The following is a 15626-nucleotide window of genomic DNA, read 5'->3' on the forward strand; positions in this document are numbered from 1 at the left end:
GCCCGGGCGGCTCGAGCCCGGAAGCGGCGAGGGCGGCGGGGGCGGAGGCGCCTCAGGCCGGCCGGGGTTTGCGGCGCCGTCCTCAACTCGCGGCTCCTGCGGCCGGTGGCGCGGCAGCCATGCAGCCCCCGCCCCCGGGCCCGCTGGGCGACTGCCTGCGGGACTGGGAGGATCTGCAGCAGGACTTCCAGAGCATCCAGGTGAGCGCCGCTGCGGGCGCCCAGTTCCCCGAGCCACGTCTCTCTGGCCTGGGGTCAAGGGTCGGGCAGCCCCGGGTCAGGCAGCGGGGAGCTCAGGGCCAGGGTTCGGGGGCTCTGGCGTCGCTCCCGGGGGCGGCGAGGCCCCGGGTGCCCCTGTCCCTGGCGGGCTCCTCCTGGATGTCTGGTGGCAGCCACATTCGCCCGCGCGGCCGCCGCGACCCTGGCGGGACCCCACTGCGCCGGGCGACCTCGGCCTCCCGGCAGGGCCCTGGATTTCGCGACTGTCCCCGGTCTCAGCACCGGCCCCGGAACACGACCCCGTTCGTTCCCAGGAGAGCTGCCGGCTGAGTCAGAGCCGGCCGGCCCAGCCTTGGGTCATCACTCAGCAAACACGCCGCGGGCGCCCGCCCTCGGCCGCTCCGGGCTGACTGCTGTGGGGAGCAGCCGGAGGCAGCCCGGCCTGGCCGGGGAAGCGGTGTTTAGGTGAAGTCCTCGGCCTCGATGGCGGCGGGGCCGTCCTAGACAGAGAGACAGCGTCCACCAAGGTCTTTAGATGGGAAGGAGGTGACTTGGCAGGCCCATGTGGATGTTGCAAGGAAATGGGAAGGGAAAAGTGGGCGGGTCCCTGCAGGGACCAGTCCTGAGCCTGACTGAGTCGCTCTGACGCCAGTGGGAAGCCACGGGAGGAATTCTGTGGATCGGGCTCATATGGAACACTGGCTTTTCTGTCCAGGGGCCAGGGAGAAGGAGGCTGCTCCAGGCAGGAGAGGGTGTGGCTGTGGGTGGGCAGAGGTGGTATATGCTTGCGTTTGAGGGGGTGTGGTGGCCCCTCCTGGGCATGAGAAAGTAGACTCAGAGTAGAGCCCAAGCCAGCTAGTGACTTGGTTAGGCCTTTGCCTCTCCTGGACTGTTTCCAGCCCCTTCCTGTCTCCATTGAAACCCAGCTGCCCCCTGGCCCTGCCAAGCCTGCCACTGTTAGTGCTTCTCTCAAGTCCTGAGCACCCTGCCTGGCCTCTCCGCACTGCCCCTTGCCCAGTCTTTAGTCTGTACCATCTCGAGACTCACCAGGGCAAAGTGCTCAAGGAAGCCTTGGGCCAAAGGTGTTGGGGAGGGGGACTGGTCTTATAGCAGGAGGTCTAAGGACTGAAGCCTGATGACCTTTAACCTGGGAGGAAGACATTGGTAATGTCTGAGCACAAGTCACTTTGGATAACCCACTCTCCCCATGTACGTGCAGGCTGGAGAGGCAGGAGGCACTGAGAGTAGGGGTGGCTTCCAGCAGCCTGCTAGCTACAGAAGGTGGACCTGTGGGCCTAGAACCCAGATTCAGGGAGGACAGAGAGCCTGTGGAGGGGTTGGGACAACTAGTAGATAGGCTGACACTAAGAACACCTTCAGGAACTAATCTGTTGCTGGGGGATGGGTGCCGTGGGGGCCTCTGGCTTGCAGGAGGACACCTGGCTCCTTGCTTCCTTGGAGAGACAGCAACCTCAGGGAGGTCACTGGGCAGGCACAGCAAGTTCTGCTGCCTTTGCTGCTGAAACTCTCCCAGGGAACCCTGGAGTAGATTGTGCCCCACGTCCTGCCTAGCAGGCTCTGGCTCAGTGGCTCCCCAACAGCCTGTGCCTTCTCCCATCTGGCCCCCAGGAGACCCACCGGCTATACCGCCTGAAGCTGGAGGAGCTGACCCAGCTGCAGAACAGTTGCACCAGTTCCATTGCTCGGCAGAAGAAGCAGCTCCAGGAGCTGGCCCTCGTCCTGAAGAAGTTAGGACCCTACCCTGACCCCCAACCTCACCTTGGGCTGGGTGTGTTGTGTCTGACCTGTGGGGTGGAAGAGCTGGCGCTGACTGGGACCCTGGGCACAGCTTCTCCCCTCCTGGACCTCGTTTGCCCTTCTACCCCGCGGGTGTCAGGTACGACACCTGGGAGCCTGCCTGTTCTTACTCTCTCTGGCCCCAACTGCAGATGCAAACCCTCCCTCTCATCAGAGGCCAAGGAGTCTGCGCAGGAGCTCGAGAACCAGATGAAAGAGCGCCAAGGCCTCTTCTTTGACATGGAGGCTTATTTGCCCAAGAAGAATGGGTGAGGGCCCCACACTCCCGCCCCCAGCTCCGTTCACAGCCACTCTTGGGAGAGAGGCCTGATGCTGGGTGCTTCCACTCCTTGGTCATTCAATCGGCAAACGTCCTCTGGACCCACTGTGGGCTGAGCAGTCAGGCACAGTCTTGGCATCAGGGAAGACAACCTGATCGATGGTGACAGCGCACTGTGATAGGTGCTTTGTGGAGAAGTATAGGCATTTGGGGGGGGGCATGGTGAGGACACCTAACCTGGCCCAGGAGGTCGGCGAAAGCTTGCTGAGCTGAGTCCTAAAGGACAAAGAGTGACAGACACGGGAAGGTGGGTGACATCAGGGAGCGCCAAGGCAGGAGGAGAGGTTCAGCGGCAGCTGTGAGACCAGAGGCATGCCTGGCTGCAGAGCTCGCCCTGGGCCCAGTAGGCAAGGGAGACTGATGGGCACACATGCACTAGAAAGATCAATTGCCATCACCAAGGAAGATGGACAGGGACAGTGCAAAACCCTAGGCCTAGCAATCCCAGCAGAGGAGACTGCAGGCACAGAACGTGTCCCAGAAGGCAAGGAGGAAAGCAGGGTCAGTAGTCTCAGATCAGGGGAGTGGGGTCCCCAGGAAGGGGACATCAGGGGACCTTGTAGAGAAGCACTCGGTAGAGCGATGACAGTGGAAGTTGGGATGGAGGGTGAGGAAGGCGCTGAGGAGGGGACAGCAGCTGTCTTCAGAAGCATGGCTGGGAGTGGAAGGAGGGAATTCGTAACTAGAAACCGTAACTAGAAGTTAGCTGAAGGGTTGAGGGCAGCTTCTGCTTGGCTGTAGGTGTTACCTTGTACACAGGAGACTTGGGTCTATCCACCTGCTGAGAGCAGGGGGCAGATGGAGGCACAAGACTCAGAGAAGGGCAGTGGGTGACAGAGATGGAAGAGACGGGTGGGGGCCCTCGTTTTGACAGGAGGGTGCGGAGGTGGGGGAGGAGGCGGACAGAGATGTCAGCTGCCAGGCTGTTTTCTGTGTGGCGCTGCTGCAGGCAAGGCTGGCAGTGGAAGGAGATGGGTGGAGGGTTTAGGAGAAAGGACTTGAAGTGTTACTGTGGGGAGGGGTTAGGGAGCTGAGTGGTGATGTCAGCAGCCTGGTAGGCTGGCAGTGGGGACCGGAGTCTGGGACTGCGTGAGAGGGTTGTCAGCTCACTGGGCTGGTTGGAGCCCCACCCTGCCCCATAGTCTCTTTGCAGCCTTGGGCAAGTCCCTGAACCACTCTGAACCTCTGTCCCTATGGGTTGAGTGTGAACAGGAGCACATGTGTCGGGTGCAGCTGCTTAGTAAATGACTGTGACTTTGCTGTCACCTCTTGGAGTTTCTCTGACAGAGAAGGACAAGATGAGCTTACTGGGTGGGTGTGATAGAAATGCCAGGAGGCTGGGAGCTACGGGGATCGGCAGGAACGTGCTGGAAATGTGGAGGAGGGCAGTCGGGAAGGGAGACCTGGGGCAGGAGACTGTGGGAGGACTCAGGACGGGGGAAGGGTCCTCGCAGTGGGAAGAAACAGGCCAGGTGTCCAGGGTCAGGATTCAACCAGACCGAGCTCCGAGTTTCCAGGCTGTTCTGGGCTGAGAGGAGGTCCAGGGTGTGGCCATGGGTCACTGAAATGGACTCAGGACTGAAAGTTCCATGGAGCTGTGGGGTAGGTGGTGGTGGTCATTGCACAGGTGTTGGGTCCACTGCCTGGGCCCACGGAGTGTTCTGGGATGTGGGGATGGCTTCAGTAGGTGGGGGAGGCAGGATTCTCTCAAGGCCCTGAGGTGGGGAGCTTTGGTCAAGGTTCTGGAGCAGGCAGGACAAAAGGCTGGGCATCGTGTGGGGCTGGTCAGCAGCACCCCCAAGGTCAGAACCAAAGCTAACACCATGGGGAAGGCAGCCAGCTGGGGGGCGTGGGCCCGACTCAGGTCCAGCTCACTCGGGGTTCTGAGCTCTGTGCCCTGTGCCATTTGGCTTCTCTGTCATTCAAGGCCTCTCGTCACCCTGTCTTCCTCTCCCCTAGGTTGTACCTGAGCTTGGTCCTGGGGAACGTCAATGTGACACTCCTGAGCAAGCAGGCTAAGTAATTGGTTACCACGGGCTGTGCTCAGCCCTGCTCTCCACCCCTCCCGACTGCTTCCCACTCTGCCCTGACTTCCCTCGGCTAAGCCTTGGGGTTCAGGGGCTGCTCCCCCATGCCAGCCCCTGCCACCTGTGGACATGTGTCTGGAGCAGGAGCTTCCCTCCTGGGGCGGAGGCGAGGCGGGCGCCGCCAGCCTGTCCCACGAGCGTGTGCCCCCAGGTTTGCCTACAAAGACGAATACGAGAAGTTCAAGCTCTACCTCACCATCATCCTCATCCTCATCTCCTTCACCTGCCGCTTCCTGCTCAACTCCAGGTGGGCATCCTACTGCTGGGGCCGGAGCCTGCGCCCTCTCAGGCACTCTGGCACCAACCCTCTGTGCCCCTCCCAGGGTGACAGACGCCGCCTTCAACTTCTTGCTGGTCTGGTATTACTGCACCCTGACCATCCGTGAGAGCATCCTCATCAACAACGGCTCCCGGTGGGCAAGGGAGCCGGCCCCACCAGCTCCTCCTGGGGGGTGGAAGCCGTGGGCTGGGGGATGACCCACTGGGAAGCAGGAGCTGGGCGGGGGCACTGGATTCTCCCTTCAGACCCCTCCCTGTCCATGAGCACTGGTCCTGCTGGGGGGCTGGGGGCGTGACAGTGGCTCCCTGATGCAGGATCAAAGGCTGGTGGGTTTTCCATCACTACGTGTCCACGTTCCTGTCGGGAGTAATGCTGACATGGTGAGTGGCCCAGGCCTCCACAGGTGGGAGCTGGGACAAGGAGAGAGATGGTGGTCCCAAGCCTCCCACACCTCCCTCTGCTTTCCACTTCAGGCCTGATGGTCTCATGTACCAGAAGTTCCGGAACCAATTCCTGTCCTTCTCCATGTACCAGAGTGAGTGTCTAAGAGGTCCCTTCTTGGCTCGGGACTTGCCCATGGCGGGGGGAGGGGCGGGGAAAGAATTCAGGCTCCAGCCGCTTCCTCGTGCCCGGCCCCCAGGCTTCGTGCAGTTCCTCCAGTATTACTACCAGAGCGGCTGTCTGTACCGCTTGCGGGCCCTGGGGGAGAGGCACACCATGGACCTCACTGTGGGTGAGTCGGGCTGGCCGCCCACCTCTGGAATCCTGGTGGGGAGCTGGGAAGGCAGACTTCTTTCCTCCCCATCTGGATCAGTGTGACGGCGGCCACATCTGTCCCTGGTTATTCCGTGCTCTGCCCTTTCTACCTCTAGAGGGCTTCCAGTCCTGGATGTGGCGGGGCCTCACCTTCCTGCTGCCTTTTCTTTTCTTTGGACATGTAAGTTGTACCTGTGTGTCCCTGACCAACTGTCCATCCCCTGCTCTGGCTTTGGGCTCTAGCAGGCCCCAGATTTTTGAGTAAAACTTGCCCTCCCCTTCAGTTCTGGCAGCTTTTTAATGCGCTGACACTGTTTAACCTGGCCCGGGACCCTCAGTGCAAGGAGTGGCAGGTGAGCCCAGGCCCCTGGAGAGGACAGCTGGGAGGGCAGGGCCCTGGCCCCGGTCCTGACCAGGTTCCTCCCTCCCGCAGGTGCTCATGTGTGGCCTCCCCTTCCTCCTCCTCTTCCTTGGCAATTTCTTCACCACCCTGCGGGTTGTGCACCAGAAATTCCACAGCCAGCGGCGCGGGAGCAAGAAAGAATGAGGCTGGCCCTTCCCCTGCCAGCCCCAAAGGGCTGTGTTGCACGTGTCATGGGAGGGGATGGGAAGTATGTGCGTGTGTATGTGCAGGCACGCATGTGCAGGAGCAGGGCTGTCTTCTCTTCTCCCCGGGGGTTTTGTGGGCTCTGTGGGCCCTGAAGGAAGACCTGGGCCTATGTCCCAGTGTGTAAGGAGCTGGGGCCAGAGGCTTAATAAAGGAAGAGAGGCACAGAGGCAGCCTGAGGTGTGTGTTCACCACGGCAGAGGTTCTTGGGGCTCCTGGGGTCTGAGTTAAGTAGATCCAGGCGGAGGCCTTGGATCCAGTCAAGCTATACCAGCCAAATTCAGAAAACAGAACTTTATTCCAAAGGCCAGAGGTTATTTAAAATAATTTACACTCATTGAAAATCACATGGAGGGGCCAGTTCCCAGCTCAGCTGAGAGAAAGAGCCTTGGCTTGACAGCCACCAAGGGCCTCAGGCATCGTTAAGTGTGGGGTCCTGTCACCCCTGTCATCTGCCCTGGGGGCTCAGGAGGGCACATCTCAGGCCTGGAGAAGCCTTCGTCCCTGGGCCTGCCTCCCGTGGCAAGGCCAAGTGGAAACCTCCCAGGAGGCTGGCAGAAGGGATGAGGAAAGTGATCAAGTGGGCAGCAAGTCTGTGGGGTGCAGGTGGAGGTCAGGCCCTAGCTCCACACATCCAGGGAATAGCGGCCCTTGGTCATCAGCTTCTTGATGTAGTCCACAGCCTGAGCGTGCTCCATGGCCCCAAGCTCGGCCACAATGTCACAGAAGGCATTCTGCACGTCCCTGGCCATATTCCGCGCATCCCTGGGGGGAGGAAGGAGGTGGCACTGGGGGCTAGGTGGTGGCCATGCCCGTGAGCAGGCAGGGCCCCGCCCCACCCCTTCCCCCGCACTCACCCGCAGACATAGATGTGGGCGCCCCCTTCATGGAGCAGCTTCCACAGGTGCTCCTTGTCTCTCTTCAGTAAGTGCTGGACATAGACCTGAGGGGCAGCAGGGGACCCGTAAGGGAGGGCCTGTCGCCACAGCCCTGTCTCTTCCGGGGGTGGTCTTGCCCAGCTACTACTGGAGCGGCCTGCCCCACCTCACCTTGTGGGGCTGCTCTCGGGAAAAGGCCACGTTGAGCTGGGTGAGGGCACCGTCCTTGTGGAACTGGGCCAGCTCCTCGCGGTACAGGTAATCCTCATCTGACCGGCGGCAGCCATAGTAGAGTAGCGTCTCCCCTACCTCCTTGCCTGGGTGGCACAGGCCAGAGTGAGATGGGCTCCCCAACCTGCCACCGCCCTGCCTGCCCAGGCCCCACATGCTTACCCTGCTGCTGCAGCCAGGCCCGCTCCTGGATGAAGCCTATGAATGGGGCAACCCCAGTGCCAGGGCCCACCATGATGACAGGCGTGGTGGCCTTGAAGGGCAGGCGGAACTGGGACTTGCGCACAAACATGGGCACCAGGGCCTGGCGGCCATTCTCTCCGGCAGGCTCCTTGGCCCGCAGCCAGCTGGTGGCCACGCCCTTGTTGATGCGGCCAGACTTGGTTTCATACTCCACGGCCACAGCACAGATGTGCACGGAGTTGGGGTGGACCTGGAGGGCGGCCGGAGTGAGCACAGCTGCTGTGTGTGCCATGCCCTTTCCCAGCCCTGTCACTGAGCTTTGTCCTACAGGCAATCCCTGCTCAGTGTCTCTTCGCACCCTTCCTGGTGCCCAGACCTTTTCATAGACCCCTTTCCAAGCAGCTTTCCTGACTGGCTGGCAGGACTAGGGCTGGAGGCAAGTTGGCAATCTTCCTGCCCAGCCCTGCTGAGTCCACAGCCCTGATTCTTCAGGGAACTGCCCCAGGCACTGGGCGGGCTGGACTGTAGCGCTGCCTGCTAAGCAGGGCCAGGCCTCCAGCACAGGGCTGGCCCCCCACAGCCATCCGGGCCTCACCAGCAGAGAGGCTTCCCCCTCACCTTGGAGGACGAGGCGATTGAGTAGTAGCGGGCCTGCAGGCGTGGCAGCAGCTCACACAGGTGGTCGATGGGGGGCCGCAGGGACGGGTAGTCCTGCAGGATGGCCAGGATATGCCTCCGAGCCTCCACCACCCAGCTCAGGTACAGCTCCTGGGAGAAGATGCAGAATGTGTGGGGTCAGCCGTGAGAAAAGACGGGGACAGGGCTGAAGGTGGGGTCCAAGGAGCTTGGAGAAAGGTGGGTGGGGTGGCTGAGGGGGTGCTGGCCTGGGCTGCAGGGCTGGAGGCAGGTAGGGTGTGGCAGGCTCACCTTGCCCTCACCCGAGGAGGAGGCCATCTTGCGCAGGTGGTCTTGCTCAGAGGGCTCCGAGGCGTACTGGGCCAGCTCATAGAGCACGTTGGTGCGCGGTGGGTTGGTGATGTCCAGGTAGTAGGTGAGGGCCGTGCGGTAGGAGGTGGGGCAGGGGAATGGGTGCTTCTTGTTGGACTCCTCTGCAGGGAGAAGGCAGGCAGGATTTGGGTCAGTGGCTGCCACCTGGGGATGGAGATGCTGTAGGGGGCAGGGTGAGGCCTTGGGGCTATTCTGCGGGAAGCAGGTGTCCCCACTGGCACTGGAAACAAGGCTGGCTCTCTGTGCCTCCTTGGCCCTGGGGCAGAGCCTCAGGATTTCAGCCAGGCCTTAAGGTTCAGGCCAGACAGGAAGTCCTCAGCAGAGGCGGGGTCTTGCTTGAGGAGGCAGTGCAGGGCACCCACATGTGCATGCTCCACTGCCAGCAAGCCCAAGCTTGACACAACCAGCCCATTTTGTGGGCTCTGCTCGAGGGCTCATTCAGGAACTAGAGAGAAGGGACAGCCCAGCTTGGGTCACCAAGGACATGAGTGAGCAGGAGACAGGTGAGGTAGGGCTGGGCCCAGGTCAGTGGTCAGAGGGGAGTGCCAGGGGTTCACTGCAAGAGGATAAGGCTGGGCAGCCCCATGAGGCCCCAGGAAAACTCAGCACCGTGTGTGTGCTTCTTGGTGTGCTGAGCACCCTTGATGGCCTAGAAAGGCTGTTAAGGTCGCCAAATCTGATCCCTGCATTTTACCAGCGAGGAAATGGAGGCCTGGGAGCAGGAAGAGGAGCCCCAGGCCCACAGCAGTGTGGAGCCAGGCCCAAAGACCAGGGCTGTGCCTCCAGGCCTCAGGCACCCTCCCTCCCTAAAGGACTATGACAGTAATGGGGGGGTAACCCCAAGGGAGAGGGCCAGACCCCACAGCTCCTTTGCCTCCCCCAGGTTTGCTTCAGAACCTATAACCGTGGAGTCTTGGGTGTAAGGGCCTCTTAGGCATCAGGGCTTCAGGCCCACACAGAAGCTGCATCTACAGGTCTTGCCAAGAGGCCCGTTCCCCCCAGCCACCTCAGGCCCCAGGCCTGGATTCCAGGACTCACCATCAAGATTGTTCAGGGACATGATGACGTCCAGGTCAGCACCCAGGATCTCACCAAGCTGGTTGACAAGGGCAGAATCATTGGCTGGGTAAACGGCCACATGGTCTCCAGATTCATACCTAGAGGCAGACACAAGGCTCAGGAGGTGGGCAGGAGGCTGGCTCTGCCCTCAGATCAAGAGGCCCGAGTAAAGGTTCAGGGAGGTGGTGACGGCGGCAGCTGGTACCTGATTTTGGAATCTGAGATGTCTAATTCCAGGTGCATGAGGTGTCGCTCCATTCCCTGGTTCAGCTTCCGGTTGGTGGTGACTGTGGCCAGGAATGGATTCTTGGCATCAAAGGGGCTGGGTGGGAAGAAGAGAAGCTCAGTGATTGGCCAGGTCTTTGATCTCAATCTCCCTGTTCCCCAGGGGCCTTCTGCTTACACAAAACACAGAGAACCTCAGAGTTGTCTGGGGGTCCTCTGGGCCTCCTAGGGCCATGGGGAAACCTCACCAATCATGTCAAGGGCCCTCCCAGCCTGATCCCATGCAGTGCTCCCAACAACCCCACAAAGTGGGCAGAGCTAGGTTATTAGTGTCCTCATTTACAGATATGGAAACTGAGGCTGGCTCCTAAAAAACCTGTTAGGCCCTCCACGCGCTGTACCCATTGGTGGGCTAAGCACAGACAAGGGCCAGGCCCCAGGGATGGAGCCACAGATGGAAGGAGCTCACCTTCCTCACCCCCACATGCCCCAGACTGTAACACAAACAGAAGAGAAGATTCTGCTTTGCAAAGTCACTGAAATGCTGGGGCTGCTCGTTCCCCAGGGTTCCAGCAGGACTGACGAAAGCAGCGTTGCTGGACTTGAATCTCAGTGGCACAAGGACTTTGCTGGGGCGGCTCCAGCAGGAATCTGGGCAGCACCCAGGGGTAGTCAGGGGCCCAAGAGAGGAACATTATGTTTTTGGACAAAAAGTCCATAGATTGCAGCTTTTAAGGAAATGAACCCTTTTGCCAAAGTTCAACCTGGACACAAAGCCGAACTACTGTGTCCTTGTCCAAGAATGGGTATTGCACCCGCTGCCCAGGATATTTATAGAGCAAGAGACAAAACAAACAAAGTGCAAATGGAACGAGTGCCAGTCTCTCAGAGGCCGTGCCCCAGACTGAGGGTAATGGGGGAGTGCTGAGGGTCCTGGGCATGGAGCGGCTGCCTGCTCCTGCTCTGGGGCTCACGCCCTCCTGTGCAGTGGGCATGAAAGTGTGGGTGTCCACACCTGCGCCCACTCACAGGATGGGGTCTGGGGAAGGCCCTGTGGGGACATAGTGGCCTGAGCTATTTGCCATCCCTGGCTGTCTGCGACATGGGTGCACTGAGCACCACAGGGCCACTGGCCCCCAACCCCACTCCCTCTACTCACGGTTTCTGGTTCTCGTAGCTCTTCAGACGGCCCATCTCGCCCAAGTACACCTTGGCCATGTCTATGTCTGTGTGGACCACAAGCTCATACTGGCGAATGCTGGAAAGGGGAGACCACAGGGGTCAGTCCCAAGAGAGAGGAGGGGGCTGGACTGTAGAGGAGACAGTGCACGGTGTGAGGGCAGGACTCAGCTATGACGCTGGAAGCCAGGGAGACCCTGCAGCAGAGGCATGTGGGTGGGGCAGGCAGGACAGCAAGGAGAGGTGCTGGTGCCAGGCTGTCTGCAGTCAGATCCCCAGAGCCGTGCAAGGGTGGGCTGGCCTCGATGGGGTTCCGAGAGAAGCATGGAAAGCCCTCTCCTGGCTCCCATCATTTTCAGGCAGAGCCCAAGCTCCTCAGCCTGGGACCAAAGACCCTCCTTGACCCCATGACTGAGCTTCCGCCAATCTTCTCTTTACCGTGTCCCCACTGCCACCCCCAGGCCAGGCCCCCACCCTGGAATGGTTGCCCTTGGGCACAGGACCCCCCCCAAGGTCCTCCACACTCACCTGGACTCCTCTCCAGTGGCTTCCACCCCAAAGTGCTCACACACGGCCGGCCAGAACTGCTCTCGCCATGTGATGAAATCCTCCTCCAAGCTGGGGAGGGGAGAAGGTGAGCCGGGCCCCAGCTGGGGGTGGTGCCAGGCCAGCTTGGACCCTCTCCCCAGGCATGTCCCCCACCCCGGCACCCACCCCAAAACACTAGCGCCCATGTCACTGTGGACGTCAGTGACGTAAGCTTGAAGCATCAAGAAGGATCTAGAAGAGCATCTAGTTTAGCTGAGAGGCTTCTATCTTAGCTGGCTAAGCCGGAAGAGCACGCAGAGAAGCCTACCCGGAGCCCTCAGTGGGGCTGGGGGAAGGAGTGAGTCCCTGCCCTTCTCCCTGAGTTTCGGCTGACACATGGTTTGTGATCCCCTCATGCTCCACAGCCGACTCCTTCAGCCTGTGGCTCCTGATGTGTGACAGAGGGGCGGGGCTCCAAGAGGGGTGGCCCAGTGTGTGGAGATAGGGCCTGGGCACTCACTTCCCGTCGTCATCGCCCATCCCCAGCTCAAAGATGCGCTGGGCGCCGAGTTGCTCCAGCCGCTTGTCCACATACTTGCCCATGGCGTTGAAGTGCTCGTAGGTCTTGTTGCCAAGGCCAAACACCTGTGTGCCCAAGGGAGGCTCTGAGGCCTGGCTCCAGCCTGACCAGCGGGCCCCGGCCTGGCTGGGCAGCACCTGTGCGCCTCTGTACCCACCAGACACCTTGCACCATGAGGAACACCTGGGCCACCTTTGGCCCCTGAAGTGGCTTTGTTTAGGTGATCTCTTTCCACACTGTGTGGCCAGCAGGGGGCAGCTCGCTCTCCCCACCTGGCTGGCAGCTCTGCCTCTGTTCAGCCAAAGCCTGGTCATCCTGCTAGACCTTTCTTGCCTTTAGTCTCCAGCAACAAATGCCCCCTGGAGCCAACTGGGGCTAGGGACATGGGAGGAGATGCTCTCTTAGTGCCAGGGCCCAGGACAGGAGAGGGGATCCAGTCATTAGCAGCTGCCCCTGATTAGCTCCCCATCAGGCCCTTGGCTTGAAGCCACCCCGTCCTGGCAACTTAGCCTGCCCTGGCTGATAAAGACAGGGTGAAGGGTTGGAGGATTTCCTTTTGGACATGAGGATCCAGAAGCCCAGAGAGGTACTGCAGGCTGCCATGAGCCCACTGGCGTCTTTGGGTGACTCACCGCATACTTGACCCCAGAGAGATCCACATCTGTCTCCTGGAGCCAGTCATAGAAGTCCTGGGCATTGTCAGTGGGGTCCCCCTCGCCGTAGGTGGCCATGCAGAAAACGGCCAGGGAGTTGTCTATCTCTGGCAGGCTGCTCAGGTCGGCCTGGAGAGGCAAAGTCAGAGCTGCCCACCAACCATGACCATGCCTGCTCCAGAGCAGTGCCCAGCCAGGGATGTTGGGTGTTGTGGGACCAGAGGGGGCTGGCATGGAGAGGAAAGGGAACAGCAGGTACAAAGGGCTCGGTGTGGGGGCCAGGAGTGCTGGTGGCATAAGCAAAGAGCAGACTGGCTTCTGGGCCACCCTCGGGCACTCAGAACATGGTCCCCTGTGCATCCGGCCCTGGGCTGCTCTGGGGGAGCCTCATCATTGCACAGAGTCCCTGGCACGTGGCATGGCCTGGGCACTCACTAATTTCTAACTAAACTGTCCACAGACTTGGAAGGAGCCTGGAGAGGATGGGGGCAGGCGGTACCCATCACCGAGAGCCGGAAGGCAGAGAGTGGAGCGGGGAGTGGACGGGCCGTGAGGGAAGCAGCTGGCGCTCAGGAGGGCTGCTTCTGAGGGAAAGTGTGCTCTGTGCTGTCACAGCCACAGGAGCAGCTTGTCCTTCAGTCAGCCGGGCAAAAACTGGCCATAATGTGACCTGTCAGCGAGCTACAGGAAGGCAACTCCTGGGGGCATCTTCCCAGGCCCACCTGCCTCCGACCAGCCTCTCCCTCCTGAGGGGTGGATGCCTAAGGATCGGATCCCCCTCTCCTGCCCACTGCCTCCTCCTGGTGCTGGTGGCCTGGTCACAGTTACTAGCTCTCCCAACCCAGAAACAGGCAAGCAGACTGCTGGAAATGTCCTGCACTTTGGAGAGCCTAAACCATGCAAGGAGGGGGAGGAGGAGGGGACCAGTGCCAGGAGGAGAAAGAGTGAGGCAAGCCTGGGGTGCAGTGGGGGGCAGGCCTGCTCCCCACAGCCCTCAGAGACAAGGCTGGGGGCAACTTAGCCTCATAGTGGCCCAAAGGGGGGCACCATGCTGAGGCAGTCCACAGGAGGGGGATCCTGCAGTTCAGACTGTGGCCCTTTCCCAAATTGTCAGGCTCTCTCAGCCCCTCCCCATGGCACACGTTCCCCTGGTCCCCTCCTACTCTGGTGCAGACACACAAGTTTATGACAGCCTCATCACAAGGCCAGCAGAACGGTTCTCAGAGATGAGCCGTCGGATGCCCGTGTCCATCCTCGTAGGCAAGGAAAGGGTCCTGCATGGGCAGGGGCTGCCCAGGGTCACAGGGCAGTCAGGGCAGGTAGAATCAGTATCCAGACCCCTGACTCTTCATATTGGCTCTTGGGCCACTACGGGTGGGGGGAAATGGGACAGAGTTCCTCTCCTGACCTTCTGAGACCCTGTCATTTTTTAGGCTGCACCCAGTCCACTAAGTGGTCAAGTCCCTTCTGCTCGCCCCTGCCCAGCCGGTGAAGCCCCGTGGTGTGGTGGCCACAGCAGGTGAGCCTGAGCAGCATGTGTGCACATAGCAGCCTCGCTGCCCCCAGGCCAAGGCTTCTTAATGTCCTGAACACTGGCACTACTTGGCGCCAGAACAAATGCCAGGAGATGCCCATTCCTGATGGCCCTTTGGCTAACTCAGCCCTTTATGCCTCTCCATGATCCAGAGATGAATTCCTTAATACCGCCGGAAGTGCCGGGAGGAAGGGGCCAGTGCCTGGCGGGAGCTTACCAAGTCATACTCCTCGGGGTCTGCTGCCATGCCCCGCATCCCGTAGCGGTGGGCGTCCTTGGACAAGCGGTTGGCAAACTCCTCGGCGGTCCCAGTCTGGGAGCCATAGAACACTACAATGTTCCTGCCCTAGGGAAGGCCAGACACAGGGGGTCAGAGGGAGGCCCAAGAGCCACAGGCTTCACCCCAGGCTCCAGCAGACACCAGCAGGGGCAGGCCCGTCAGGCAGGGCCACCCACGGGCACCCTCTTTCCTTCAAGTTCTTTCTAAGTCCCTCTGGGGCTGGCATCTTCCTGTCACAGACACTGTCCTGGAGGAGGGCAAAAGTCACCCAAAGGACTCCAGCCGGGGACGCCATAGAATCTTACACACACAGCTGATCAAGATCACACCTCTGACACATTTTTAATGACACGGGAAGAACACAACATAATGTTAATTAAAACAAGAAGGTAGCCAAACAGTATGTATAGTAGAATCCAATTTTGTTATATATATATATATATATTTATATGTATACACACACATATATAAAACAAAACATAATATACATTTTGTTTACACACACACATGCACAAAGGAAAAAGAGTGGCAAGAAATATACCAAGAGTCTCTAAATGGGAACTGTGGGTGTGTTTTTTGGTTGATTATAGAAGTAATACATGTTCATTATAAAAATTTTAGACAACAGGGATTGGCTCACATGCTCTTCATTCTACCCTCCCCCTGTAGCAGCTATTGAAAAGCTTGAAATCATGCTCTCCAGACCCACTCGCAGCAGGAGTTGCAGCAAATTAGGTTCAGTGAACTGAATGTGCTTATTAGCAAGTTCTGGAAGGTGGAAGGGAGGCGAACGCTTCCTGTCCCTTTATGCAGATGTGAGTGGTTGTCACAGTGCCCATTCTTCAGTGTCCGAGGTATTTCTGGTGGTTCTGGCAGCCAGACTCTGAGTTCCCAGGCCTGGTTCCTGGCTTATGGAGTGTCAAGGGGCAAATGCAGAAGGAGCTTCTGATCCCTGGATCACAGCTACACATAGTGTATGCTGAACTCAACAGTCCCAGGCTAGATTCAGAGGGAACAGCTCCCCCTAGATCAGCTCCTTATATCCCTCAGACCAGCCTGAAACCTCCTCCTTTAGCCCTTTCCAATAATTTGGAAGCCCAACATCCCCGTGTGAAATCCCTTCCAATGAAAATGCCTAAAATGCCTGGAGTCGTCTCTGGTTTTCACACTGAACCCCAACTCATACAGGTACAAAATAAAACT

The 15626-nt window shown here is 59.5% G+C and overlaps 2 protein-coding genes across 4 annotated transcripts in view; one reads left to right on the forward strand and one right to left on the reverse strand.

Moving 5' to 3' along the window:
- Window positions 1–5: 5 nt before the first annotated feature.
- On the forward strand, window positions 6–6144 carry TMEM120A (transmembrane protein 120A). Of its 2 annotated transcripts, XM_063088960.1 has the most exons (12): window positions 6–200; window positions 1848–1966; window positions 2168–2284; window positions 4315–4374; window positions 4594–4689; window positions 4766–4855; window positions 5037–5102; window positions 5196–5257; window positions 5363–5455; window positions 5595–5659; window positions 5763–5831; window positions 5912–6144. In XM_063088960.1, the coding sequence occupies exons 1-12, from the start codon at window positions 120–122 to the stop codon at window positions 6023–6025; spliced, it is 1032 nt and encodes a 343-aa protein (XP_062945030.1). In that variant the 5' UTR covers window positions 6–119; the 3' UTR covers window positions 6026–6144. The 2 variants fall into 2 exon arrangements, with proteins under 2 accessions (XP_062945030.1, XP_062945031.1); XM_063088961.1 differs by lacking the exon at window positions 5363–5455.
- A 220-nt stretch (window positions 6145–6364) lies between these two features.
- LOC134371974 (NADPH--cytochrome P450 reductase) overlaps window positions 6365–15626 on the reverse strand; it is a 61032-nt gene continuing 51770 nt past the window's right edge. For both annotated transcript variants that reach the window (XM_063088959.1, XM_063088958.1), the window contains exons 4-16: window positions 14361–14489; window positions 12589–12738; window positions 11897–12021; window positions 11377–11466; window positions 10829–10927; window positions 9650–9766; window positions 9424–9542; window positions 8305–8486; window positions 7996–8145; window positions 7357–7627; window positions 7135–7280; window positions 6943–7028; window positions 6365–6850 (exon numbers count right to left, since the gene is read on the reverse strand). In XM_063088959.1, the coding sequence (XP_062945029.1) occupies window positions 6706–6850; window positions 6943–7028; window positions 7135–7280; window positions 7357–7627; window positions 7996–8145; window positions 8305–8486; window positions 9424–9542; window positions 9650–9766; window positions 10829–10927; window positions 11377–11466; window positions 11897–12021; window positions 12589–12738; window positions 14361–14489 (1809 nt within the window). In that variant the 3' untranslated portion in view covers window positions 6365–6705. The remainder of the gene's footprint in view (window positions 6851–6942; window positions 7029–7134; window positions 7281–7356; window positions 7628–7995; window positions 8146–8304; window positions 8487–9423; window positions 9543–9649; window positions 9767–10828; window positions 10928–11376; window positions 11467–11896; window positions 12022–12588; window positions 12739–14360; window positions 14490–15626) is intronic.

The sequence above is a fragment of the Cynocephalus volans genome, chromosome 3, assembly GCF_027409185.1.
Source record: "Cynocephalus volans isolate mCynVol1 chromosome 3, mCynVol1.pri, whole genome shotgun sequence".
Taxonomy (NCBI): Eukaryota; Metazoa; Chordata; class Mammalia; order Dermoptera; family Cynocephalidae; genus Cynocephalus; species Cynocephalus volans.